General features: G+C 39.1%; 1 protein-coding gene and 1 long non-coding RNA gene across 4 annotated transcripts in view; one reads left to right on the top strand and one right to left on the bottom strand.

Annotated features, from left to right (window-relative positions):
- Positions 1-23,698, top strand: LOC149319235 (cell division cycle protein 16 homolog). 3 transcript variants are annotated; one of them, XM_089511338.1, is made up of 19 exons: positions 1-117; positions 150-217; positions 562-616; positions 1,592-1,689; positions 2,814-2,852; positions 3,840-3,980; positions 4,327-4,486; positions 5,934-6,028; positions 8,441-8,574; positions 10,276-10,355; positions 12,131-12,180; positions 13,587-13,660; positions 16,921-17,046; positions 17,346-17,498; positions 18,632-18,695; positions 19,601-19,662; positions 20,236-20,371; positions 20,741-20,831; positions 22,918-23,698. In XM_089511338.1, the coding sequence occupies exons 1-19, from the start codon at positions 27-29 to the stop codon at positions 23,181-23,183; spliced, it is 1,983 nt and encodes a 660-aa protein (XP_089367464.1). In that variant the 5' UTR covers positions 1-26; the 3' UTR covers positions 23,184-23,698. The 3 variants fall into 3 exon arrangements, with proteins under 3 accessions (XP_089367464.1, XP_089367462.1, XP_089367463.1); XM_089511336.1 differs by having other exon boundaries at positions 80-217; XM_089511337.1 differs by having other exon boundaries at positions 80-217; positions 1,595-1,689.
- The window catches only part of LOC149319236 (uncharacterized), a 17,639-nt gene continuing 607 nt past the window's right edge, over positions 9,729-26,760 (bottom strand). Inside the window, exons 2-3 of the long non-coding RNA XR_016280165.1 lie at positions 10,270-10,339; positions 9,729-9,906 (exon numbers count right to left, since the gene is read on the bottom strand). This is a non-coding gene — a long non-coding RNA (uncharacterized LOC149319236). The remainder of the gene's footprint in view (positions 9,907-10,269; positions 10,340-26,760) is intronic.

The following is a 26,760-nucleotide window of genomic DNA, read 5'->3' on the forward strand; positions in this document are numbered from 1 at the left end:
AGGTTGCACCAGGGTGGCGTCGCTGAATGCTGAGGCGGGGGAGCGTAATCGGGGACGGACCTTTCGAATTCTGCGGAGCCAGAGCGGAGAGCGTTCTGGGTGTGCCTCTTCTGCGCCTGCGCCGGAGAAGCCCCCTTCTTTCCCCGCTGCCCCCGAGACCGAGGAGGGCATGAATCTGGAGCGCCTAAGGAAGCGGGTGCGGCAGTATATCGATCAGGTGAGGCGGGGAGGAGGCTTCCAGGGAAGCCCTTGCCTCGGCTGCATCCACACTGCAGAAATAGTCACCCGGTTTGGCACCGCTTTAACTCTTGGTCTGGCTCTCTGCTATGGAATTCTGGGAGTTGGAGTTTGTTGTGGGGCCCAGAGCGGAGCGGATTCCTAACATCTGACATCTTGGACCAGCCTCTTGGTCTACCTCATAGCATTGCTGTGAGCATGAAATGGGTAGCAGCTATGTATGTAGCCCAGTATGGGATGCAATTGTGATAAATGCATGTATTTGTTTCTTGTCAACATGTTTTAATATATGTTCATTTTCCTTGCTTTTCATCTCTAAAACAGCAACAGTATCAAAGTGCTTTATTTTGGGCAGATAAAGTAGCATCATTATCTCATGGTAAGCTGAATACTTATCTTTAATGGTATAACAGTGCTTCTTTTTAGAAACTGCTATCATGTGTCATGTTCATTTTTCAATGCACCCCTTCAGTTGTGGAAAGCCACAGCTGATTGCTGTGAAGTATCTTTGCTGGCAGTGGGCAACATGGGGACTGCATGCAGCCCCAGTGGTTTTGGCAGCCTTTGGAAGCCTCAGGTCCCTCTGCTACTCAAATGTAACGAGCATCAAAGCAAACAAACACAACTTGCATTTGAAAAAAGGCACACATATTTGGCTTACACGTTGATACAAGGTACCCCAAAGTTGTATCTGTTTTAATTTTTGTAAGCTGCCTTGAATCTTGGACTGGGCAAAAGACGAGATATAGTAGTACTGTACTAGTAATAACAGCAGCCAACAACAACAAAGTGTGCATAGTTCACGGACCTTGTTTCTATAGTAAATTGTGGCTTATTTGCTAATGTGCCACTGACTTCTGAAGTCAGATGAGATTACTATATGAAAGTTTGTATGGTGGTGGTCTGTGTTTCCAACATTTGAGTGTACCATCATAGCCTTTGAGGTATTGCATTAGCAGCCCTGATCTGGTTTCTGGGGGTACGAAAACTTTTTGATAATGAATTCCCAATATAATGTATCTGTTCTTCAACAGATGTTTGCAGTCCTTGTGTCTGGTGCATATCATGCTCCAAAAATGCAACAGTATAGTCTCTCTTTATACTTGCAGCAGTTAACGACAGTGAAAACTGCTGTGTGTGAAACTCTGACGGGTTTTATATTACAGTATAGCTTATTTCTTTTTATAAAAATATTAACTTTGCTTTAAGATGTGTCATAACTATTGTTAAAAGACTGTGCTTTATGTGTTTAATTCAAACAAGAATGTGCTTTATATGTTCATTCAAGCAAGATGAAATGTATGTATTTTTGTAGCTTAAATCATATTTAATAAAGGTGTGTGGTTATTTCTAGAAGATCCACAAGACATCTATTGGTTGGCTCAATGCCTTTACCTCACAGCTCAGTACCACAGGGCAGCACATGCTCTTAGGTCAAGAAAACTAGATAAGGTAAGAGAGTAGACACAGGTCTTTTTACTTTTGTTTTATGGTAAGAATAAAAATACATATTTTTGTCAGGATCTTGTATTCCTTTGGGAGTTTTTTATTGGGGATTATATTCTAATGGTGGGCAAGGCCAGAAGCAAAATTGTGGTCACCCACATTCTCTTGTGTTCATATACCTGCATGTACTTGCTCCTCTGCAGCCATCCATTAGTTTATAATCATGTATACACACACACACACACATACACTGACATCTTACTTTGGGAGTAAGTCTCCCATTCACTTTAATGCAAGTTTTTTTGTTGTGAAAATAATGGGTACAGGATCCAGTCTGTGAATCCAGTCTGGATCAAGACGGTTGTATGTAGAGGACCTGAAGATTTTAATCACAGCGACATCCCAGTATTGGGCACATTTGGTTACATAAACAAAGCTGAATAAAAATATTGAACAAACAAAACCAAAGTAGTATAGAAAGAGTAACACTCAAAGTATATCTTCACTTTTTTAGCTTTTCTGTTACTATAAGGAGAAATATGCTAGACATAAGGTTTAGAAAAAACCCATTGCCATCTTAATAGTAGAAAGCAGACAGAAAGAAAGCATTTGTGTGTAAATAAATAAAAGAGTTGACTTGAGAGTATGTACAATACATAATAGGAATTGCATAAAATAAACAAGGAAGTGAATGAAGAATATGATTTAGCAGGGGTACAGGGTTATTTATTCAGTTATTTTTATTTATGTAGTTTGTATCCCTGACCTAAATATCCTAAAGGCATCATATCCCACCTGATCTTAGAAGCTAAGCAGGGCCATCCCTGGTTAGTAATTGGATGGGAGATCAACAATGAATACCAGGTGCTCAAGGCCATATTTCAGAGGAAGGAACTGGCAGAACCACTTTTGAGTATTCCTTACCTCAGAAAACCTTATGAAATTTATGAAGTCACTATAACAAACGACTTGAAGGCACAAACACACACAGACTTTATATCCTGCTTTTCCCCCAATATGGGGTCCAAGGCAGCTTGCAGCATGACAGGTGTCTACTATTATTTTTTCACTGTTTTTTTACCTGTTTCCAAAGTGCAAAATAATTTGAGCAACTCCTATTTTTCTTTTAGTTATTTGAAGCATGTCGATATCTTGCAGCTAGATGTCATGTAAGTATATTATTTTTATATCATCCATCCTGCACTAAGTTGCTGCTAGGCATAAGGAAGGAAATCATAAGGAAATCACATGGTAGAAAATAGTTAAAATTGATATAGGAAATATGAACTTTTCATAATTCCTGATTTTAAATACACTGCACTTGAAATGGTCCTGGAACCCAATAATTAATTTAAATCTAGGCACAATAAAGGCTCAGGAGAGTTCACAATTATTTAATAAATATACAGACACTGTTTTCAATTCTGAAAATGTGCTTCTGAATAACAAAGACACCATTGGAATAATGGAGTGAAAAAAAGAAACAAAAAATTAAGCCTGAAGCAGATAGGCCTAAAGGACTGCATCTACCCTAATCATGCCAGGACTGTGGCGAGTGCATAGACCTGGGCCTGATCTGAGCCACTGCTGTGGTCCTGAACCAGGCTTCCAGAGGAGTGGATTATACCTGCTCCATTTTGGCCTAGTTTTTCTTGCCTGGTGTGGCATCTGTGCAACTTCTGGCCATGTTTGGGGCATGCATCGTCTAAATGCCACACTCCCAATACGTCCCAAAGCCGAGGCTTGTTGCCTGTGTGCTTTGAGTTTCTGATACAAAGGCCAATGTTTGGTTTGCACCTGAAATTGTAGCCACAGAGGCTCAGAGTTGAAAACAATAAATAAATTAATAAATAAAGTGAGACTGGAACAGACCAAAATTAAAGTGAGGTAACTAGTATTGAGAGAACTGAGACTTGGACCAGAGACTTGATTAAAAGGTTGAGAAGAAAATGTTTGCATCTGACAAGGCTGTACTAGAAGCAGTGTAGAGGTGTGTGTTAGAGAGAGAGAGAGCAAGAGCGAGATTGTGCTTAGTTGTTGTTCATCATCTGTTCAAGCATAAAATCTGCTAGTGAGTAAACTAGCCAAAATTCTTATATTCTTTCCATTGACACTTTAATCATAGGTTCTCACATTCTTTGGGTTTTTCTTTGTAGTATGCTGCAAAAGAATATCAGCAGGCTCTTGACATTCTTGATATGGAAGAACCAATCAACAAAAGACTGTTTGAAAAATATTTGAAGGATGAAAGTGGGTTAAAGGACTGTTCTAGTGACTGGGAGGTGTCTCAATCTTCTGTAAGTAAAAAAAAATACTTTAATGACTTTATGAGCAATAATTTGTGGTGACATCAGTTTGTGATAATCATGTGCAAAATAAAATTAAGAACTTCTGCATTTTACAAGAGTCCCCACAGTGCATGTACACAGAGCATAAAGAGTTGTATGTCCACACCTTATGCAGCAATGATACCTACAATGTAGACATAATGGTTCATCTACTAATTGTACAGTGATGTGGCTTGTAATGCTGTGTCCATTATACATGAAATGTTTGTTTCTATTTGTCATGTCTGATTTCTGCTTAAAACTAAAGAACAAATACTGATTCAGTTTCTCACATCTAGCCATCTTTTCCCACCAGATCAAGAGCTCTATTTGCCTTTTGCGGGGGAAGATCTTTGATGCTCTAGATAATAGAACCCTGGCAACATTCAGCTATAAAGAGGCCTTGAAACTTGATGTCTATTGCTTTGAAGCATTTGACCTTTTAACATCACACCACATGCTGACAGCAGAAGAAGGTTTGCAATTTTTTATTCTTCAGTGCATTTTAAAGGAACAGTTTTTATCTAAATGTTTTCATAAATAAAATATTAAATTGCCTCTAGATTACAGATTTGGAATGTCAAAATAATTTGCTGGTTGTTCAGTCAAACTACAGCAGCAAATAGACAAGTAATCTCTAACATAACAAATTGTACATATACTCATACATATGCACACAGATATGGTCATAAGGTTCTGTTACACTTTAGCATCATAACAAGTAACAAAGTTCAGGCTAAGAGAGGAATTCTTTTAGATTGTAAGCCTGAGGGCAGGGAACCGTCCAATTAAAAAGATTGTATGTACAGCGCTGTGTAAATTTACAGCGCTTTATAAATAAAGGTTAATAATAATAATAATAATAATAATAATAATAAAAGTAGTATGTTAGTTTCTTGTACTGGAGTGTGGGACAGGCCTGGAAAAAGGCATTATCTGACCTAAGCCCCAGATTATGGAATCTGCAGTAGCAGAAAATAAAGTAGGTCCCAACTTGGTTGTGTTCCAGAAGGCAGTGTCATTTACTTTCTCCAAAGTCTGTGAATGGCTATCATATAGTTCGCTTAATTGTCCTCATAAAAATGGATGTGAAGACACTGCTGAAGTTGCGATAAAATCTGCAAAGCTTCCCCTATTAAGAGAGGCCCTGTCTAACGCCTCATGCTTGTCATAAAGTCTGGTTTTTCAACATCCCTAATACAAAATCCCATCCTTCAATTTATCAAACCTTGGGGCAGGCCTCCCTTTTTGGGTATGGGACATTTAAGCATGTGAGGGAATATAGCAGTGGTATAGAGAGAAGTGAAATTGTAAGGTATATGGAGATTTCAACCTATTTATGTCTTGGCTAATGGAACCAAATGTATCATGGCAAAGAACTTTTACCAGTTCATGTTAGATTTGTAAGGACAGCAGAATCACAATCTTCTTGTTCTAGTTCTCTTTTAAGTATTTGCTTGCAGCTCAAGTCCACATGGTCTTGTATGCAGCAGCAGGAGGTTCTCGTGAATCTCCACATGATATCTGCTGGAGCATATTATTCATGTCAGATTGCAGGATGTGAGGGACAGAAGGCAGAGAAAGTGCAGAAAAGGCCCCAAAAGTTTTAATGTTCATGATTTTCTGAACCACTGTCCGGTTGCATAGAATAATTTATATGAGAGCCAGTAGATTATGATGCATTATTATTGTAATTTTTTCTCTGAACTTTGATGTTTGAGTAAATGTGATGCAGAATAATGATGTAACAGTTCACTGTTATAAAATATGACATTGAGATTACACTGGGATATAACATGTGCATTTTTATACTGTATGTGTACATCTGTAGAGAAATTAGAATATTCAGGTATTACTTGGGTATTTTTAATCATATTTATTTAAACTCTGTCCATTTACTGGAATTGTTTCTCATGTTTTCAGAAAAAGAACTTCTTGAATCTCTACCTCTAGGAAAACAGTGTACAGAAGAAGAACAAGTATTGCTACATTTTTTGTTTGAGAATAAACTAAAGAAGGTATTAGTTTTTTTCTTAAAGTCGGACAAGCAGGGTGTGAACATCAGATCTAAGTTTGAAAACATTTTGTTACGAACATTTTAATATAAGTACCGTATATGCTTAACTATAAGTTGACTTCATGTATAAGTCGAGGACAGATTTGGGGGCCAAAATTATGGCTTTTGATATGACCTGTTGATAAGGGTAAAACTTAGGGGCATGTAAAAAAGGATATTAAGAATGAAGCAAAGGGAAATGATGCCAAACAAATTACAAAATTCAAGCAGACATCGCTGCTTGTGGTCACACTATAGGCTGGATGGATGAGAGAATAAAGACAGATGAAACTCTTGCCTTTAATGAGAGGCTGGTTCCTTCTTTTGGGAAGAGTTAGAGTATGGCACTTACATTGACCCATGGATACGTTGACTCGGGTTTTTGGGATTAATTTTTTGACTAAAATTTCTAGACTTATACATGAGTATATACAGTAATCTGTGTTTTACACACTAGATTTTATGATCTGGTTTTATTTTGCTTTTATCAATCATTATAACTTTACATAGTGTAAAACAGAATTTATTCTTCAGAAACTTTCAGTTCAGTTAACAGAACTGATACAGTGGTCCAGACATCTAGAATTTCAGGATAAGGCTTATTAAAATATTATTCTAAGGTAAGGTTAACTTGAAAATTAAGCCTTACATTCACACTTTCTTTCCCTTTTATTCTTACTGAAAGAATAATTTGAAATAATTAATGAAAGAATAATTTGAAAAGCTGTGAAACCATGGTGTGGGCGGGGCTGGCCTAGCAGACTCCATCTTGCAAGGAAACAGACTCCTCCCCTTATGTTCTCTCCCACATGCACAACAAACTTACTCAGGCAAGTGTGGTACAACTGTACCTTTAATAAGAAAAGTAGAAGATAACTCAAAACATAAAGTCCAGTCTTCAAGTCAGACATTCCCACTTCCCATTATGACATGGCTTGTTTCTCAAAGCTTCTCATGTGGACTCCACCACTCATCCTCCAAATCCTCAAGGTCTCTGGTTGTCCATTCCCCAGAGCCTGCAAAAGCCCAGGCTCCCTCCTCTTGAGGGTTCTGTAGCCTCTCCTCCTCTGGGGGTCTCTGCTTTGGCCGTAGGGCCCTTCTTGGAAGAGGCACAGGGACTCTGTCCCTCTCTGGCCTCCTTAAACCCTGCTCTTTCCCTTCCCCGGCCGCTGCTGCCCGAACAGCTCTTCCGCATCCATCCTCCCCCTCGCACGCCTCAGCCCTTCTCCTTTTATAGTCCTTCCAGCTCCTCCTCCTTCCTCCACTGGCTCCACCTCTGGGTTAACTTCCTCCCTCCCCTCAACCTCCACCACCTGGCTGCCCTTAGCCCCTTCAGCTCTCTCCACCTGGGTGAGTACCTTACTACACATGGTTAAAAGATACACACCAATTTTGAAAGAGAAACAGGGAGATATTGCTTAAATCAGCTATGGTAAGGTTTCACTGTCCTGAGGGTGTTAGTTGTGAGACTGCACCAGTTATTTTGAATTCAGCTCCCATCACCTCCAGCCAATATAATTAATAGTAAGAGATTGTGACTATCTTTAATCTAACATCTGGAGGACACCTGGTCAGGGAAGGCTGTACTTTTGAAAAGCACTTAAGCTTGATCAGTTTTCTCTTTTTTCCTCCCTAGGGTGTATTGCTGTCCTCTGCACTATTTTTCATTATTATTCAACTTTGTGGGAACACTAGTAGTTGTAATGTATAGGAAGAGGAGTGGAATATCTCGCTTTGAGCAAAGTGCTTTTTGCTAGCATAGCGCTAGGTAAATTGTAACTCTGGACATTGTCAGACTGCTGCTTCCAGTATTCCTTGGAATTGACTATGCTTTCATTGGGATTTGCAGTCCAATGATATTTGGAAGGCCACACTCCCCCCCCCCCCTCAGTAATGCAAAGCCACTACTGGACACAATCCTTAGAAGCAAAGACATCTGGAAAAATGCTGTAGTTCTGGAACAATGATCTTTAGATGAATAAATGTACATTTATTGTATTTTTTCTGCTTAACAGAGGTATCTGTGCACACTTGACATTAGGCGGCTTTTATAGTGGATATTCAAAATGTCAGGGCTCTCTAGCAAGTTAAGAGAAGAAAAGCTTGATTGTGTTACAAATAGAGAGACATTAAACATAATTGATGTCAGGAGATCCCAGTCCAGAGTGTGGAATAGTTCCTTCTCCAACTCAGTAGAGGATATCAGCAGGAATTTGCTAATGAATTGTGTTTTAGTTATAACTTGACAAGACAGATCTTTCAAGACAAACTGGAGACTTGATAGTATGTGACTATGAAAAGGCGGCAAACCACATTCATATTATTGATCTAAGCTACTACTTGGTTCTCTGTCAAAATTTCTTCTGTCTTTCAGTATAATAAACCCAGTGAAACACTGATTCCTGAATCTGTTGATGGTCTTCAAGACAATCTCGATGTAGTAGTGTCCTTAGCAGAAAGGCATTACTATAACTGCGATTTCAAAATGTGCTACAAACTTACTTCTGTGTAAGTTCAGAAATATTGTTGTTATAAAAGGGTATTTATTTGATGTTGCTTTTAGAGGGACAAACTAAATTGATGGGTAATTTGTTAATTGTATGTTCTGCACTCTAAATAGGTTAAGATAGAAAATATCACCGCAATTATTAGAAAACTGCCTGTTTAATATGAAACCCAGAAGATTGTATGCTTATGCATGCAGTAATTATTTATTTCTATCACCCCTTTCCCACAGGTAATAAAAATCTTAGTGCAGCTTACATATATTAAAACGATACAGATATATCTCTAAAAACTTAAGAAAGTTATTGTTAAAATATAATTAAACTATCTATGAAAATAAGACAAATATAAAAACAGTATAGGATACTATTTAACAGTCACTTCCCAAAAGCCTGTTAGTGGCTGTATCCACACTGCTGAAATAATCCAGTTTGGCACCACTTTAACTGTCATGGCTCAGTGCTATGGAATTCTGGGAGCTATGGTTTTGTGAGACATCTAGCCTTCTCTATCAGAGCACTCTGGTACTAAAACCAAGGATTCCAAAGCACTGAGCCATGGCAGTTAAAGCAGTGTCAAACTAGATTATTTCTGCAGTGCAAATGCAGCCAATAATATGCTTGTTGAAGGAACATGCCAAGTCCAGTCTAGCATCCTAAGGAAGAACATGCTAGAGCATAAAATCATCCACCAAGAAGATGTCTCCATGTTCTCACCAGTCATTCCTATCAGAGTAATGACACTGATAATGTCCCTCAAATATCTCAAAACCCAGTCAAGCTCATGCGGGAAAGTATTTCCCTTCAGATGGTTTGGGGTCAAATGATATAGGGCTTTATAGAGTATAACCAGGACTTTGAATTGTGTGCAGAAACATACCAGTGGAACTGTTGCAACAAAGGATTGTGCCCTCTGTAACCAGCATTAGATAACAGTTTGGCTACAGTTATCTTGACCATCTGAAATGTCCAGTATTTATCCACTTGCTTCGTGTTGATGGCAAGGTGAAATCCCCATTCAGCATCATATATATTTGCTATCTTGTGTTATCTTGTTCATTCTAGAAATTTACACTCAAACTGGGATTAGGTGGTTTTTTTTAAAAAAAAAAATCTTTATTTCATTTTTTTATTTACTGAAAAGGAAAAAACACAGAGTAGAACCAGCAATAAGCAACACAAAAACAAAAAAATGCAAAAGTAGCAGCAATAAGTAACAAACATGTGGGTACCAGAATCAGCAGAACATGTCATAAAGGCTGGGATTAGTTTACATGTACATATGGCTGTTTATGACCAAAACATGCTTGACTTACTGTAGTTTGGGAGGTAAATCCTAGGGAAAAAATGTGAGATAAGAAAAGGGTTAAGCACCTCCACTTTCACTCACTGGTTTCCCCTTGCAAACCCGCCCTCCTACTTCAGCTGTCATCATGTCACATTGGAGAAGCCTGTCTTCCTAGAGACTCAGGGACTACCCACTGTCTTCCTCTGGGCAAATAGCAATGAAGTGGAGTGAATCTAATATCTGAAGCTAGATGCCTTAATGAAACTATATAGTGGATTTGGTACCCTTCTGAATTCTTTGGCGGAAGGAGGGTTAAAAATAACGAATACTTCTACAGTGCATTACAACACCAGTGATTTAATTGTGTCTGAATTAACTCAATAAAAATTGGTGGATTTTATTTGGACTTACTTTTAGAGTAATGGAAAAGGATCCATTCCATGCCAGTTGTTTACCTGTTCATATTGGGACGCTTGTGGAGCTGAATAAAGCAAACGGTGAGAAACTGGTTAATGTATCTTGAAAATGAATACACTCCAGACATCTCTTCCTGTAGGTGTATTTTTCAATGATTCCAGAGTACTCTGATTTAGCAGAAAATGTAGGAAGCTGATGTAGTTCTCAGCATGAAACCTGGATTTAAATCTACTCAGCCATGATGCTCAGAGGGTAGCCTTGTCCAGTCACAATTTACTAGCCTAACCTACTTCACAAGCTGGTTGTGAGGATAAAATTATGATTGTACACCACTTTTAAGGAAGAGTAGGATATAAATGTAATAAATAAGTAGTGAGGTGATATTGGCAAATACTGTTAGATAGTTACAAGGTTGAAGTAAGCTGGACTAAATATGAACTACCTAGGTACAGAATTGATTGGGTCTAAGCTAAAAATATCAACCTAATATTTTCTTAGCATGATATCATTCCTGCATTTATTTTTATTTTATTTTTTTGAAGGTGGGTGAGTCACAGTTGTACATTGCTTCTAGCTCTGCATTAAAATTACACATTTTCCTATTTAAAGGCAGAAAATTTATTCTATAAGACAACATATTTTCATTTTGAACTTTCCAGTTAGCAATGATTAAGATACTACTTAATATTCCTAATTTTATGGTATTTAAGTTTTTGTTAGATTGGGGTGGAAATCTGTTCATTCTGCTGGTGTAATTACACTGCCACCAGAAATAAAGGCAGAGGTATTGGCAAAATGAGGAAAGCTGTTGGTGCAGGAAATAGATTACAAAGATGAGGAGGAGGCTGGTGATGTTTCTGAGACAGCTGTATCTGGATGCATGGCTGAATGTCCTTGTAGCCCAGGCACTCTGGCAGAAATGGCTTAGAAAACAGCCTGTACCACAGTCTAGGCTGTGCCAAGGTGCCTCAAATCAGCCTCTACCTGTAGCTGCCACTCCTGCCATTATTTCCTTTCCCACAGCAAATGAGGAAAAGAGCACAACTTCTGACATAACTGATTGTTACAGTGGCATAGTGTACCAACTTGTTTTGCTTTTTAGGCAGAGCCAGCAAAAATCTATACATACAACTGTCCCTGTTAAATGCAAGACTGAAATCCTTGTAAAACAGTAGCATACTTTGTGGGGTATGGGCACTGAGATATTTCTTCCTAACAATAAAGTTGCGGGCTTATTATAAAATTAAAAGAAAATCATGAGCCACACCACTAGACATGCAGCAAATGTATTACTTTTTAAGGTGCTAGTTTTTTAATATATTGGGATGAAAAAGGAATATTTTATTTTGAATTTTTTAAATACACTAATAAAGTTATTATAAGTGATTCCTTGGGTACTTTTTAATATACCAGGCTGTTTACAAATAAACCCTGTAAAATATGATGATGTTGTTGTGGTTGCATGCCTTCAAGTTGTTTCCAACTTATGGCAACACTTAAAAAAACGTATTATAGGGTTTTCTTGGCAAGATTCGTTCATAAAGAGTTTGCCTTTGTCTTCCTCTGAGGCTGAGAGAATATGACTTGTCCAGAGTCACCCAGTGGGTTTCTGTGGCTGAACAGGGATTTGAACTGTGATCCTCCAAAGTCTTAGTCCAACACTCATACCCCTACAAAACACTAGCCCTCTAATTGATATACTTTATTTAAAAACACTATTCCGATCACATTAAAAATATAAAAGCAGGTTGAATACAATAAAGCTACTGCAAAACTATTCTCTATCAAGTCTTTATTGGACACAGATTTATTTCAATGTATTAATTCCCTCCCCACTTTTCTCTTCCATTCCTAGAGCTTTTCTATCTTTCGCATAAACTAGTGGATTTATACCCAAACAACCCTGTAAGTTATACTTTGTTTCTTTCTTTTATAAAGGTGGCATGAATGTCATTGACAAAAGTTTAAAATTAGGTAGCACATAAAGCACACAATCTTAAACTCATGGTTAGCCTTGCTGTAGCATCACAACCCACATGCAGTCCCCACCCAGCTGGGCTGTGAGGAAATGAATTCTGGTAAGCAGAGCCAGAATTGGGTCTCACGGGACTCTCTTCAGTGCTAAGAAGGGAAAACAAATTGTTATTTTCTGTCAGTGATCAAACTGATCTAAAGTTTAAGTACCCAGCTGTTTCAATACCTCTACATTTAGAAGATGTTTAAACAGCAGGATATTTAAACCATTCTCACAAGGAAATAGCCTGGAAACTAGAGGGTTCTTTTATTTCTAATTAGATAGGTGAACTGAGCTGTGCTTTGTGTGCCTGAAAGCTGTGATACCTATAGTATATAGTGCTTTGCCTTTTTGATGGGAAAATATCCAAATTGGTGTGTGTGTGTATGTGTGTGTGTGTGAGAGAGAGAGAGAGCGCATGTGGAAAAAGTTTTGCACATGGGCTGGACGGATTACTTGAGCCAAAATGATACAAAAGAAAACTGACACAATAGAGAACATTAATCATTAGTGCTGGCATCAAAGCACTGTCCTCACACAACAATTCACTCAGTCCGAACAGTCACAGATTATGTTTACTGGGAAGGAAGCACATGGTTTCTCATTAGAACACTTTTGGAGAGGAAAACCATTTTAAAATAAGAAACATGTTTCTATATGTTCAAAATAATAATGTAAAATTGTGCTATATAAGGATCTATTTAATTCAAATGACGGTCTTTAAACAAAAATGGTATATTTTTATTTTTATATAATAATCAAAATAGATGTATTTCTTCAGTGAACACCTGTTCATTAAATGTAGGAACAAGAGAAGGAAAAGTGATACCATGTTAATAAAATGTTCACTGACAACATTTGTAGATTTCAAAACCAAATGCATACTTTAGGTCTGTATAATGGCTAATTGCTTATAATCCCCCCACCCCCCAATGTTGATGTTAACAACAGATAAAATGACCATCAACACAGAATCATACAACTGATTCTACAAGCTGAGAGAGATTTTAACTGTATGTTTCTCAAACTAGTCTCCCTTGCTCTCTGTGGTATGCAGTTATGTGCTTTTGAAATTTTTGGTCCAGGAGTTTTTGCTGGCCACTCATGCTTGCTGATAGCAAGCCTTTTGGGTATATCTTAAAACATTTGTGTGCATCCTAACTAAAATGTCAATAAATAACAGTTTTTTCACATTCTAAAGTCCATATAGGCACATGTGTCTGTAAATGCACATATTACAACTTGGTTGGTGAACTGTTAATGCTTAATGTGACTAATTTTTTTGCTTGGTGATTAGGTATCTTGGTTTGCCGTAGGATGTTATTATCTCATGGTTGGTCATAAAAATGAACATGCTAGAAGATACCTTAGGTAAGTTTTACTTTAATTTATTTAATCTTAGGCGGGAATGAAAACCAATGTAGCATTGTGGTTGGAGTGTTGCACTAGGTCTCCAGGAGAAAGGGTTTTAATCCTTGCTCAGCAATGGAAATCCACTGGATTGGGCAGGTGACACACACTCAACCTTAAAGAAAGGCAATGGCAAACCTCCTCTGAAGAAAGCTTGCCAAGAAGACTTTAAGATAGGGTCCCCATAAGTTGGAGTTGACTTGAAGGGACATGACACCAATGCAGGGGATGGGATTGTATAGCCCTCCCAATGTAGTTGAACTTCAAGTCTGAGCATTCCTTATCGTTGCCTGTGCTGTCTAGGGTTCCTGGGAGTTGGAGTCCCAACAGTCTCTGGAGGTCTGTATGATTGAAATCTCCCTCCTGGTCTTAGGGGTCACAATGTAATGAGTTTAAAACTGTTAATGTTTTTAAGAAATGTCATTCTTTAAGCCTTGATTAAATATGTACATTCAGAGTTTTACACAGGTTGAATCTCTCTTACCCAGAATTCAAAAGACCAAAATACTCCAAAAACCAACGTTTTTAATGGGTGACTGTAATAGAAAAACCTTTGCTTTCTGATGGTTCAGTGTACACAAGCTTTGTTTCATGCATAAAATTATTAAAAATATTATATAAAATTACCATCAGGCTACGTGTATATGATGTATATGAAACATTATTATTATTATTATTATTATTATTATTATTATTATTATGCTTTATTTATATAGTGCTGTAGATTTGCACAGCGCTGTAAATACAAACAATAAAATAGATACGAGTAAACCTGCCCATGGCATACAATCCAAGAAATACTAGCATAATACTAACAATACAGGAAAGGGTTCAATAAAACAAGCAACAAATTAAAAACGTGAAATAGCAAATAATAGTTACGCAATGCCTGGGAACGCTTCTCTGAACAGGATGGTCTTTAACCCAGTTTTGAAACTAGTTAAAGAAGTGATGAGCTGTGTTCAGGGAGCAAGGAAGTTCCAGGAGTGAGGGGCAGCAAGTGAAAAGGGACAAATCTGGGACGGGGCAGAGAAAATCCTTGGCTGAGACAGCAGACCTTGACTACCAGAACAGAGGGCACGAGTGGGAAGGTGAGGAGAAAGAAGGTCTGATAAATAAGGAGGAGCCAGCCCATGGAGGACTTTAAAAGTCAGCAACAGGAGCTAATACTGAATACGGAAAGGTTGGGGGAGCCAGTGAAGGCATGACAACAAAGGAGAGATATGGTTGGAACGGCGGGCGGATGTAATAATGCATGCAGCTGAATGCTAGACAGAAATTAAAGGACGGAGGTGAAAGAGGGAGCCCTGCCAGAAGGAGGTTACAATAGACCAGAGTGTGGACCAGAATCTTGGCAGTAGAGGCAGAGAGATATGGTTGGATTTTGACAATATTGTATAAAAAGAATCTACATGCCTTAGCGGTGGTCTGGATCTGGGGGGATACACGACAGAGAAGAATAAAAAATAAAACCAAGAATACAGGCTTGCTGGACTGGTCGAATAGAAATGTCATAAACAGAAAAGGAGTGTTGAAGAGTAGACTTAGGTGGAAAAACGAGAAACTCTGTATGGACATATTGAGCTTCAAGCATCGATGCCACATCCACTGAGAGACAGCTATAAGACAAGATGAAACTTGCTGTTCAAGACTCGGAGAAAGGTCAGGGGTGGAAAGATATAGCTGAGTGTCATCGGCGTACAAATGATAGGAAAAGCCAAAAGAACTAATGAGTTTTCTTAGGGACAGTGTGTAGAGAGAAAACAGAAGGGGACCCAAAACAGAGCCATGGGGAACTCCAACAGAGGTGAACAGAGGACAATGTCTGACCACCCATGACCACTGCAAAAGATCTGTCTGACAAATAAGATCTAAACCAGTCAAGAACAGAGTCTGAGAACCTGAGATCAGAAAGTATATCAAGCTAGAAGATAGTGATCAACGGTGTCAAAGGCTGCAGACAAATCAAGAAGAATGAGAACAGAGGAAAGGCCATTAGCCTTGGCCCGTAAAAGATCATCCAAGATCTTAGTGAGAGCTGTCTCTGTAGAATGCCATGGGCGGAAACCAGACTGAAAGGAATCGAGAATGGAGTTGGCTTCAAGAACCTCAAGACAGCGAGAATAAACGCCCGTTCCAAAACCTTAGAAACAAAAGGAAGAAGAGAAATCGGACAATAGCTAGACACAGAATAGGGGTCAAGAGAAGTTTTTTTCATAATAGGAGAAACTGAAGCATGTTTAAAGACCGAAGGGAAAGATCCTGGAGAGAGAGAGAGAGATGAAAGTTATAGAGCAGGGGTCGGCAACCTCCGGCCCGCGGGCCGAATGCGGCCCGCGGAGGCCTGGCGACCGCCCCCTGGCTGCTGTTGCCGCCGCCGCCCATCACGGCTTTTCTCCACTCTGGGCGCCGCCATTTTGCTGCCCAGAATGGCAGCGCCCAGAGCGGCGAAAAGCTGCGACGGGCGGTGGCAACAGGCCTCTAGGAGGCCCGCTGCTGTCTCCGGAGCCCTCCAGGAGGGCTCCGAGGGCCACAGGGGGCCTCTGGGAGGCCTGGTGCCGTCGCTGGGGCCCTCCAGCGCTGGCGGCCCCCCCAGCTTTTTTGCCGGTCTCTGACGGGGCCTGGAGCCCCGTCAGGGGCCAGCAAAGATGGGGAGGCCTCGCCCCCGGAGGGTGGAAGCTCCGCCTCCGGCATGCGGCCCCACCCCTGAAGGGTGGAAGCTCCACACCCCGGCACACGGCCCCGCCCCAGAGGGTGGAAGCTCCACCCCCGGCACGCGGCCCCGCCCCGGAGGGTGGAAGCTCCACCCCCGGAGGGTGGCCCCGCCCCGGAGGGTTGAAGCTCCACCCCCGGCTTCGGCCCCCCAGTCGCCTGAGGGACAGCAACCCGGCCCCCGGCTCAAAAAGGTTGCCTACCCCTGTTATAGAGAAGCGAGGGCAGAAAAGAGGGAGCTATAGAAATTAGAAGACGAATAGGAATAAATTAATTTTGTGTTTAGGTTTGGGTCCCATCTCCAAGATATTTCATTATGTACATATATGCAAATACAGGTATTCCACAATCCAAAAAAACCCAAAATTCAAAACTTCTGGTTCCAAGCTTTTCCGATAATGGAGACTCAACCAGTACTGTATTATTTTGAAGTTTAATACATTTCTGCTCTCTTTAATGCTACTGGTCTTGTTTGAACTTTATTTTATGAGTCTTTTTTAATATTGCAGCAAAGCCACTACACTTGAGAGAACATATGGGCCAGCATGGATAGCATATGGGCATTCATTTGCAGTTGAAAGTGAGCATGACCAAGCCATGGCTGCTTACTTCACAGCAGCCCAGCTGATGAAAGGGTAAGTCAAAGTCATTTTGCAAGGCAGTAATGAATATAAATTAATAAATGCCTCTTAATGAAAGAATAGTAAGGCTGAAATAAAACATAATTTAAAAATAGTGAAAATAAAGTATCTGTCCTGAGACATGTATTTGGTGTTTTACTTGAACTTTGCAATGAAATTGAGAGTTGCTACTGTAAGATTAGTTCACCATATTTTTCTCAAAATAAGGAAGCCTACTTTTATTCCTTTTTTGCTCATTGAAGAATTTATATGGTAGACACTTTAAATATTCTAATTTTATTTCTTTTTTGCAGATGCCATTTGCCAATGCTATACATTGGGCTGGAATATGGCTTGACTAACAACTCAAAATTAGCAGAACGCTTTTTCAGTCAAGCTTTAAGTATCGCACCTGAAGACCCTTTCGTAATGCATGAAGTTGGCGTGGTAGCATTTCAAAATGGAGAGTAAGCTTTTCCGTTTTTTGATTTAGTTCTGTATATATAGACATTCTGGATCTAATTTTGCTTCCTAGTTCCTCCAAAGTTTAGAAACCATTCTCTGCTCACTGGCCTAAAGTATTGCATTGGTGATGTTCATGTTCACTTTTGGTTTGCAGAGCAGACTGCCGCCATGTGCAGTCAACAGAGTTACTGTTGTTCTAATATTACAGTTATCTGTTAATAATAATAATAATATTTATTTATATCCTGTTTCTCCAGAAGATCAAAGCAGCTAACAGTAAAAACATCCATAAAATACAATAATCGCTTCTACCATTGTATCCCTAACCCTCCCTTGCACAATAAAATACAATTAAATTATTAGCCATTATTGAAACAGTAATTAAAAATACAAAGCAGAGATAGTTAGGGCAGTTGTTGAATGATTAAATACAAGGTTGTTAAAATATTAATCTGGGATGACCAGCCGGAGGAGATATGTCTTGATTGCCTTTTTAAAGCAATCAAGGCTAGTGATACATTGAATCTCCTCTGGCAGGCTATTCCATAATTTGGGAATGGAAGAAGAAAAGGTCCTCTGGGTAACTGTAGCCATCCTAGTTTTAGTTGGCTACAGTAGTTTTTATTGGAGGACCTCAATGTGCGGGTCAGATTATATGGGAGAAGGCAATCCCATAAGTAGGCTGGAGCTAAGCCATGAAGGGCTTTAAAGGTTATAACCAACACCTCATACTGTGCCTGGAATAAATGGGAACCTTTATTGAATAATTTGGGACATCTGTGCAGAAAGCTCAAGTAAATGAGAGAAAAACATCTGTTTTTACCAGTATTCATCTGTTACTACTACTATATAACTTACAGGTAAATAATACCAACAATGTGTCCTGTTTTTAAAACTGTTAAGTCTTTTTTGCAGTTTTTGTATCTTGTGAGGGTCCTAACATTGGAAGAGCAAACATTTTAAAGTAGCAAGTCATGCCTTTTTTAAAAAAGAAGTTACCGTAGGCTCTTTTAATACCATAGGCAAATTAATGACATGCAAGGCCTTTTTCATATTGATGGCTAACTTGAAAAAATTGATCAGTCAGACATGGATCAATAACTGTGCTTTATCTTAGTGACCTTCTCTCTTCCAGCTGGAAAACTGCAGAAAAGTGGTTTCTTGATGCACTAGAGAAGATCAAGGCCATAGGAAATGAGGTATTTAAATTATATATTGTTATCGATTAGTTACAATTAATTGGTTAGTCACACCCGTGCCTCTGCCAGCAGAATTTTGGAAGCAGGATTCTAATGTATCACTTGTGCAGGAGGACCAAACACTCTGCCTGGTCACTGTCCAACTTTCCAGAAGCAATACATTGACAGACAAGCACCCCTACCATCCTATCTGTACTGCAATGAGGCAGGCAAATCTCTGTTTGGCTTAACAGTTGTTGAACTGTTTTGAATGCTACTTCTTATGTCTATGGCACCCAAGCAGTGTGAAATACATATTAAGTGCAATAAAAATGATACTGTAATAAAACAGTTATTCCAAGTCATTTAACGGAATCAACAGTATAAAACAAAATCATAGAATTATGAGATAAAGAAGTTAATCTCAGTTGTCACTAAAAACGGAAGAGTAAAACAAAAGATAGTTTTACCACACAATGGCATAATACTTTTATCTCTGATGCATTCAGCGATCCAGCTACTCTTGATTCTGAAAAGGGGTTAAGACATACATTGCAGGGACTGCTTATTGCCTTATGGAAGAAATGAAACATTTTGGCCTATCATATTCTCAGGAAATAATAGGAAACCTGGACATGAAAAAGGATTTTAAAATCCATATCAATAACTTCCTAGATCTTATCTACATTTTATTGTGAAAAGTTTTATACAGAATTAATTTCCACTTGATGTGTGATGACATATTGCATGAGAAATATTTTTAATCTTTGAGTCATTTGGGGTGCCAGATTGGAAGAAAGGGGAATATACTGTAAATCAATATATAAATGAAAATTAATAAGGCATGATGGGTTAATTCTGTCTGAAGTTTCCATTGGCACAGCATTAAATTTTTGTATTTAGATATGACACTGATTATCTTACAGGTGACTGTTGATAAATGGGAACCTTTATTGAATAATTTGGGACATGTGTGCAGAAAGCTCAAGTAAGTGAGAGAAAAGCATCTGTTTTACCAGTATTCATATTATAGTTTTATCCTTAATTACATAGGATCCCAGTTTTGCAATCATATTTGCATTGAATTGTTCATACTGTTTGGTATGTAGGAGTCTATTAGGTGTATGTGGGATGTGATATAGAATGTGACATCCTAAAAAATCTCAGGTATTAAATTTTTTAAAGCAAGCTTATTGTCCATATTGTTAAAGAGTAGTTTCTAATGAAAAGTCAAAGGCAAGGATCTTTATAGGGCTTTCATTGACCATGTAATTGTTTGGTGGTCAGACATTTCCAAGTTGCATGATACTTTGATATCAGTGATCCTTCCTCTGTTTAGGATCCTTCCTCTGCTGGGTTCTGCAGAACCCAGACCTTTTGTTGTTGTTGAGCACCATCAACATGGCTCTCTTTTTGTTTCCAAGAAATTATAAAGGATGGTTAAAAATATGAAAATATTTTCATAATAAATTTGCTGAAATATTTTAATAGCATAACCTGTGTCAATTTTTGTAGGGATGTATCAACAGCAATTTTAGTTGATCTTTGTTTATCTTAATAGGAAATATGAAGAAGCTCTTGAATATCATCGTCAAGCTCTAGTGCTGATACCTCAAAATGCTTCTACTTACTCTGCTATTGGATACATACACAGTCTGATGGGAAACTTCGAAAGTGCGATTGATTATTTTCACACAGTATGTGTGTATATATTGCTTAAGTAAACATTTCTTTGAAGTAAGGTCTCTTAGGTTACAAATTTAAATGGGGACTACAACAAATAGTTGCAATATGAGTACTCTTGCTGCAAGTTGAATCCCAGGCACTCAATTCCACTCTCATCTCACAAAATCAGGTTGCATTGCATTTGGTTGTTTTGAGGAGTAGTCTTCCCCCTTAGAGATTTTTATAAAGGGCTTTTATTTTTGCAAGCCTCTGAGTTGCTTTAAGTCTGCTGAGGCTTCCCTTTTGTACATTGATAGTTTAGGTTATCTCAGAATATTGAGATTAGTATTAATGTATCTTTCCCCTTTATTGATTTCGTAATTTATCATTTCTTTAAACAGGCCCTTGGTCTTAGGAGAGATGATACATTTTCTGTTACCATGCTTGGACATTGCATAGAAATGTATATTGGTGATTCTGAAGCCTACATTGGTATGTTATCATATATTATCCTTTCTGTTTGTTACTGAAATCATCCCATATGCTGTGGTTTGAGACTTGAATGTGTATGTGTTGCATGCACTTATTTTGCCATAGTGAATTACTCTCAAAAATTAGTAATGATGCTTATATAGAGGAAGAAAATAATTATCAGTTTGAACTTGAGTTATTGTGCACATTATTAATTGGGTAAAAACCAAAGGTTACAGCTAAGGTGTATAAACTTTGGACCAAAGGGCTTCATAAAATGCCATGGGAGGTGCTGAGTAATATGCACACCCATGTACATTTTGGCTAGCATCCTGCACTGGGAAACATAGCCACATAAGGGTTCCATGTAGATGCCTGTTGTTGTGCATTCAGCTACAGGAAGAGAGCTGGAGGCATTTTTGCTCATCCTCCTGTCCTTTTGAAACATGGAAATGGCCATGATGGGGAAGATTGTGTTACTGAATAGGGGGCAGGGAGGCACCGTCTGTGACCATAACAGTGAATTGCAATAGCATAAGGAAAATGTATGGTAGCATAATTATTGAACGATGCCAGCCATTAATTTTCCAATTCCTCTTCCCTCGCCTCACTGCAGTGCAGCTATGCCCAAATAATAATAATAATAATAATAATAATAATAATAATAAGGATTTTTCTCACTCCTGCTTCTTCTTGGAATTTCAAAGAAACAACCCAGTTGGCAGTGTACAGAGGACAAAATGATAATCAGGTGTAGAGGAAAGCTAAAATGAACATGCAACTGCTGTGGTGGGAACATATTGAGGGGGAGCCATGTTGGCCATGCAGGAACATAGAATAACATCCAAATCCACAAAGCAGTGATACCTTTATTGGACCAACCAACAAGGTACTTCCAAAAAGATACTTCCTCTGAGACCCAAGATGTCTCTTGTAAGGTGGTTGTGACCTCAGAAGGAATGCAGATGTCTTGGATCTCAGAGGAAATATCTTTTGTGTTGCTAATAGAATTTAAACTTTATCTCCCAGACTTTAGAATGCTGTGTTCCCATCGTCACATGGCCAGAAGGAGGAAGGGCCTGCCTGCATAGATATGTCTCCAAAGCATCTCAATTCAGAACAGTACCAACAACATATTGACAAAATGCAAGCCTGTGACTAACATAGTCACAGTTTTTATAAAAAAAAATTGAACCGTGGAGGGAGTTTCATTGTCTCCACTGTAAGAAACCATTAACATCTCTGTGAAGTTGAAGGCTTTCACAGCCAGAATCCATGGGTTTTTTTGTGGTGTTTTCAGGCTATGTGGCCGTATTCTGGAAGAGTTTATTCCTAAACTCTTCCAGGAATAAACTCGTCCAGAACACGGCCACATAGCCCGAAAACACCACAAAAAAGCTATTAAAATCTCTGTTGGGGATTACAGCTGGTGAGAAAAGGATAATGATATGCATTGGCAGAGGAAGCTAAAAATGAAAGAGATGATCATTAGAGATGGCATCAGAGTTGTAGACTGTTGAACAATTGTTATATGTAATACATAAAAATTATAGAGATTTTGTGGCATGGGGTCATGAAATGCCCTGTGGTTTACAGTAGTGAAACAGACAATAAATACTAGCCATAATTCATTTGGGGCATTATAAGTGGACTTAACATCTTCAGGAAATAGAATTGAGCAGTTTCTCAATGTTTATGTTCAGCAAGGGGCTACTGTAATGTTACTGTGTAGGGGAGCCCTCACAGTGACTGATGTACATCTGGACTGATGAGCACTGGAGCTGATGCATAACTGGACCAACGTGTCCCAGATGCTGATGCACAACTGAGACCCATGTGGAATTGGCATCAGTGCACATGTGCAATTGGGGTCTTATACTGTTCTCCCAATATGCATCTCCACAATTCACCAACAGAGTTTCTTAACACTTCTACTACATGGCTATGTATATGTAAAGTTACACAGCTTAGACTATGATAGAGAATTGTCTTTAAGAATCCAGAGGACTGGATGGCAAATAATAATCTAGCAATTATTCTTAGAAAGCCATTTTGTGGTAGAAACTGTTCATTATATTGGAAAAATAATCTAGAAAATATATTTCAGGAACTGCCATTAAGGATAAATTACGCTGCTATGACTTTGATGTGCATACTATGAAAACCTTGAAGAACATCATTTCACCTGCATGGGATGTATTGGATATAGATATAGAAAGGCAAACTCTAGAAGAAAGTAATATCATGGCACTGGAAGCACCACATCAGAGAAAACCTACAGAAGCACCAGCTCCATTGGATGAAACTTTTGAAATTGAAATGAATGAAAGTGATATGATGTTAGAAACATCAATGTCAGATCACAGTACATGACCTTAAAATAACTGTGCAACGTGTCTAAGCAATTTTGTCACCTCATGCCTTTAGGATTCTGCTGTTTTATATGATTACATACTTGGAGTGTTGATATCAGAGAACTGTCCAAGAAGGTGACAGTGCATTTGTTTATACCAATTTTATTCTGCAGATTAATCATATGTATTTTTAATTGTTCATTGCACCTGTGACTGCTATTAAGACTGTGAATGTTTAAAAAAATACTTGATTTACAATATATTAATATCTGCCCAAAAGCTGATAAATTGCTGGTTTAGCTTTCTAGTTTTGTATATACCTATGTTAAATATGTGTCATCATGACCACCTGCAAAATTTAGGATTTTGATATGGTATATTTTATTGTTTAACTCTGAATTAAAGTTTTCATTACTTTGTTCACCCCTTCATGTAATTGTGAAAAATAGTTTTTAGTAGTTGACTTTGATGTGCCATTGCATTGTTGCCCAAGTTTTTTTAACTGCAGTAGTAAATATGCTGTCTGTCCGATAATTTGTCACTTATTTTAACTTCATTGCTATTTCTTCATACTTTTCTAATGAGATATTATTGAAGCAGCTGTCAAGTATCAGGTAGTGGTGAAACAAGAATTCAGCTCTTACTATGTTATATAGGTTTAAGATGGAGAGGGCAATTGTGGGAAGGGCAGGGGACTGCATTAATTCCCCAGAAGATCTTTGAAAGCTGCATTAAGTGGGGGAGAGGGAATTTTGCTTCCTAAATGCCCACTAATGCTCTCTGTGGCTGTGGAGGCATTTTTGCTATGTTTCAGGCCCCTGGGACCATTTTAAACCCTGCAGAGGACTTTTAAAAAATATTAATTATCAGTAGGACCTGGTTTTTAAAAGGCTTTCTTGGGTCTAAAATGTGCTGGGGGACAAATAGTGGCAAATAGCCCCCTAAAGAGCATTTGAGGGCTAAATATATATGGATATTTAAAAACAAAATTCCCCCTGGGTGCTGCACTTTGCTCAACCTTAAGTTCTAATCCCTTATTTGTCTAACAAGAGCATTTCAATGCATGTTTACATTTGCATATGTGTTAGAAAGGGAAAAAAAGCTAACACTTAAGATTTGCACCCATGAAAATTTCATTAGGTTGCCCCTCAACCATAGTCGAGAACAGGGATAGGAATCATGGGATTCATAGCCCCAAAGAAGCACTTACCAACAAATGGTGGGGAAAGAATTTTTTTTCTCTTAGAAACCTCCAGGAAACCAGAAACCTAAAAAAATGTTTTGCAGTGCACCACTGTACCTTTTACTTTTATACTTTAAAAGTCAGAATTGGATTTCTGTTTTTCTTATGGGGTGTGGAGCAGTCCTTTAATGCCCACAGCAGTTTTTAAAAGATCACTCCTGGGCCCTGGTCCATTCCCAGTCTTCAGCTACCAGTAGGTTTCCCCCAGGAATGTGGAACAAATAGAGTATCCCTTATCCAAAATTCTTGGAACCAGAAATATTTGGAAGATGAGTTTTTAACTTTAATTTTAATTTTTTTTTTAATTTGGGGATATTTTGGATTTTTTGAATACAAGTAGTGTAGTACGTACTGTATTTGCAAGGCTGGAGAGAGATGCGAGTATCTTTCAAATGGCGGGTGGCATGGGTTTGTGCCAGGTACACTTGTAGTATGCTTGGATTCCTGCCATTTCACAATCCTCATACCTCTTTTAGCCACATCTCTTTCCAGCCTCACAAATACATTATGTACTATGCTACTTGTATTACAAAAATCCAAAATATTCCAAAATTGAAGTGTCATGTCGATGCTCAAAAAGTTTTGGATTTTGGAGCATTTCAGATTTTCAGATAAGTGATACTTAAATTAGTATTTGCATTAGCAAAATGTTAGATGCTGGCCTTTGTGTTAAAATGCTAGTAAGGTTGCCTTGAAGAAGAATCAACAAAGAGACAAGAAAGTCTGAATGGACTTCATAGAAAGACTGAAAGTGGTAAGAGAGGAACAAGTTTCGCTAAAATGGGTTCATCAGGAAAAGAAATAAAGGAAAGGTTTAATTTACCTGCGTGCCAGAGAGTTGCAGGAAGCCCTAGGAATAAGCAAATGATTGCTTTTTTCCTGGTTATATCTGCTAAAAGATGTAAATCTCTGGGGACTGGAGTTGGCAGAATTGCAGTAGAGAGAATCCCATAAAAACATGGGTTGTGGGAGAGCAGAACAGGATGGTGCTGCTGCAACACTTTGATATTGATCACATACAGTTATGTGGTTGCCGTTTAGTATCCAAAAGGGCACCATCCACATACAGGAGATTCACCTGGGGGAAATAAAACCTGATGAAACCTGAGCATATTCAGTGAGCATAGAGTGAAGACTAACTGGAGAATGGGAATAGAAGGAGGCAGGGATGGCTGGAGATGCTTTGGTGCCTGTGTTGGAGGGAGAATAGTGCCTCTCCCACATATCTCAAGGCTCATAATATGCAAGGCCTAGCAAGTCATGAGGCAGAAAATCCACTAGTGCCTCTCCCCTCTGGGAATAAAAGTGGAATAATAGTTGGGCTAGTAGATGAGAGGAGGTGGCAGCTTCTTCAATGCGGCAATCTACAAATGCTCCCTGCATCTACAAATATCAGCCCTTGTTCTTGTGTGCCTTCAAGTTGTTCCCACCTTAGGGCAAACTCACCATGGGGTTTTTCTGGCAAGATTTGTTCAGAGGAGGTTTACCATGGCCTTCCCCAGCGGCTGAGAGAGGTCACAAAGTGGGTTTTCATGGCCAAGCCATGATTCCAGCCCTGGATTCCAGAGTTATAGTCCCTGGCTCTCCAGTGCCTAAACAGCTGAAAAACAATGATTGCTCATTCTAAACCCCACACCAAAAAGAGATGGCGGTTGCACATTTGTAACATGACTGTGGGAAAGACTGGAGGGGACAGGAGATCCTATGCAGCCCAACGCTATGGGTGTTGTCTTGGGAGAAGGGCAAATACGCCACACAGTAAAGGGCCAGCGTGGCCTAATGATTTGAGCCTTGTATGACTCTGGAGACCAGGGTTCAAATCCTGGCTCTGTGAGATGGTGTGTGTGTGTGTGTGTGTGTGTGTATGTGTGTGTGTGTGTGTCACACTCCCTCAGCCTCAAGGGAAGGCAATGGCAAACCCCCTCTGGAGAAATTTTGCCAAGAAAACCCTGGGATAGGTTTGCCTTAAGGTGGTGGTCCCCAAACTGTTCCCTGGTGGCACAGTGGTTACATGCCTGTACTGCAGCCACTCACTCACAAACCACATGGTTGTGAGTTCAATCCCAGCCAGGGCTCAGGCTTGACTCAGGTTTACATCCTGCTGAGGTTGCTAAAATGAGCACCCAGATTGTTGGGGGCAATTAGCTTACACAATGTAAACCACTTAGGCAGTGCTTAAGTGCAATGATAAGCGGTATATAGGGGCACAAGACCCCCGTGAATATGGTAAACACCATGTTTTTTACCTGAGAAGACACCTCTCTAGGAATCCCTAGGTCCTCCAGTGCAACTCTGTGGTCAACATCCAACAGACACTGACCATAGAACTGCTTTGGAGGAGCTACAAAGGCCT

This window comes from Sceloporus occidentalis, unplaced genomic scaffold (assembly GCF_023333645.1).
Source record: "Sceloporus occidentalis isolate IW3139 unplaced genomic scaffold, rSceOcc1.0.p SCAF_2, whole genome shotgun sequence".
NCBI classification, from domain to species: domain Eukaryota; kingdom Metazoa; phylum Chordata; class Lepidosauria; order Squamata; family Phrynosomatidae; genus Sceloporus; species Sceloporus occidentalis.

What these genes read in the sequence shown, in the direction of transcription:
- LOC149319235 (XM_089511338.1), top strand. Translation starts at nt 27, where the DNA reads ATGCTGAGGCGGGGGAGCGTAATCGGGGACGGACCTTTCGAATTCTGC. An exon ending in GGAGCTGAATAAAGCAAACG is followed by an intron (nt 10,356 to 12,130) that starts GTGAGAAACTGG and finishes TTCCATTCCTAG; the next exon opens with AGCTTTTCTATCTTTCGCAT. An exon ending in CATGTGTGCAGAAAGCTCAA is followed by an intron (nt 19,663 to 20,235) that starts GTAAGTGAGAGA and finishes TTATCTTAATAG; the next exon opens with GAAATATGAAGAAGCTCTTG.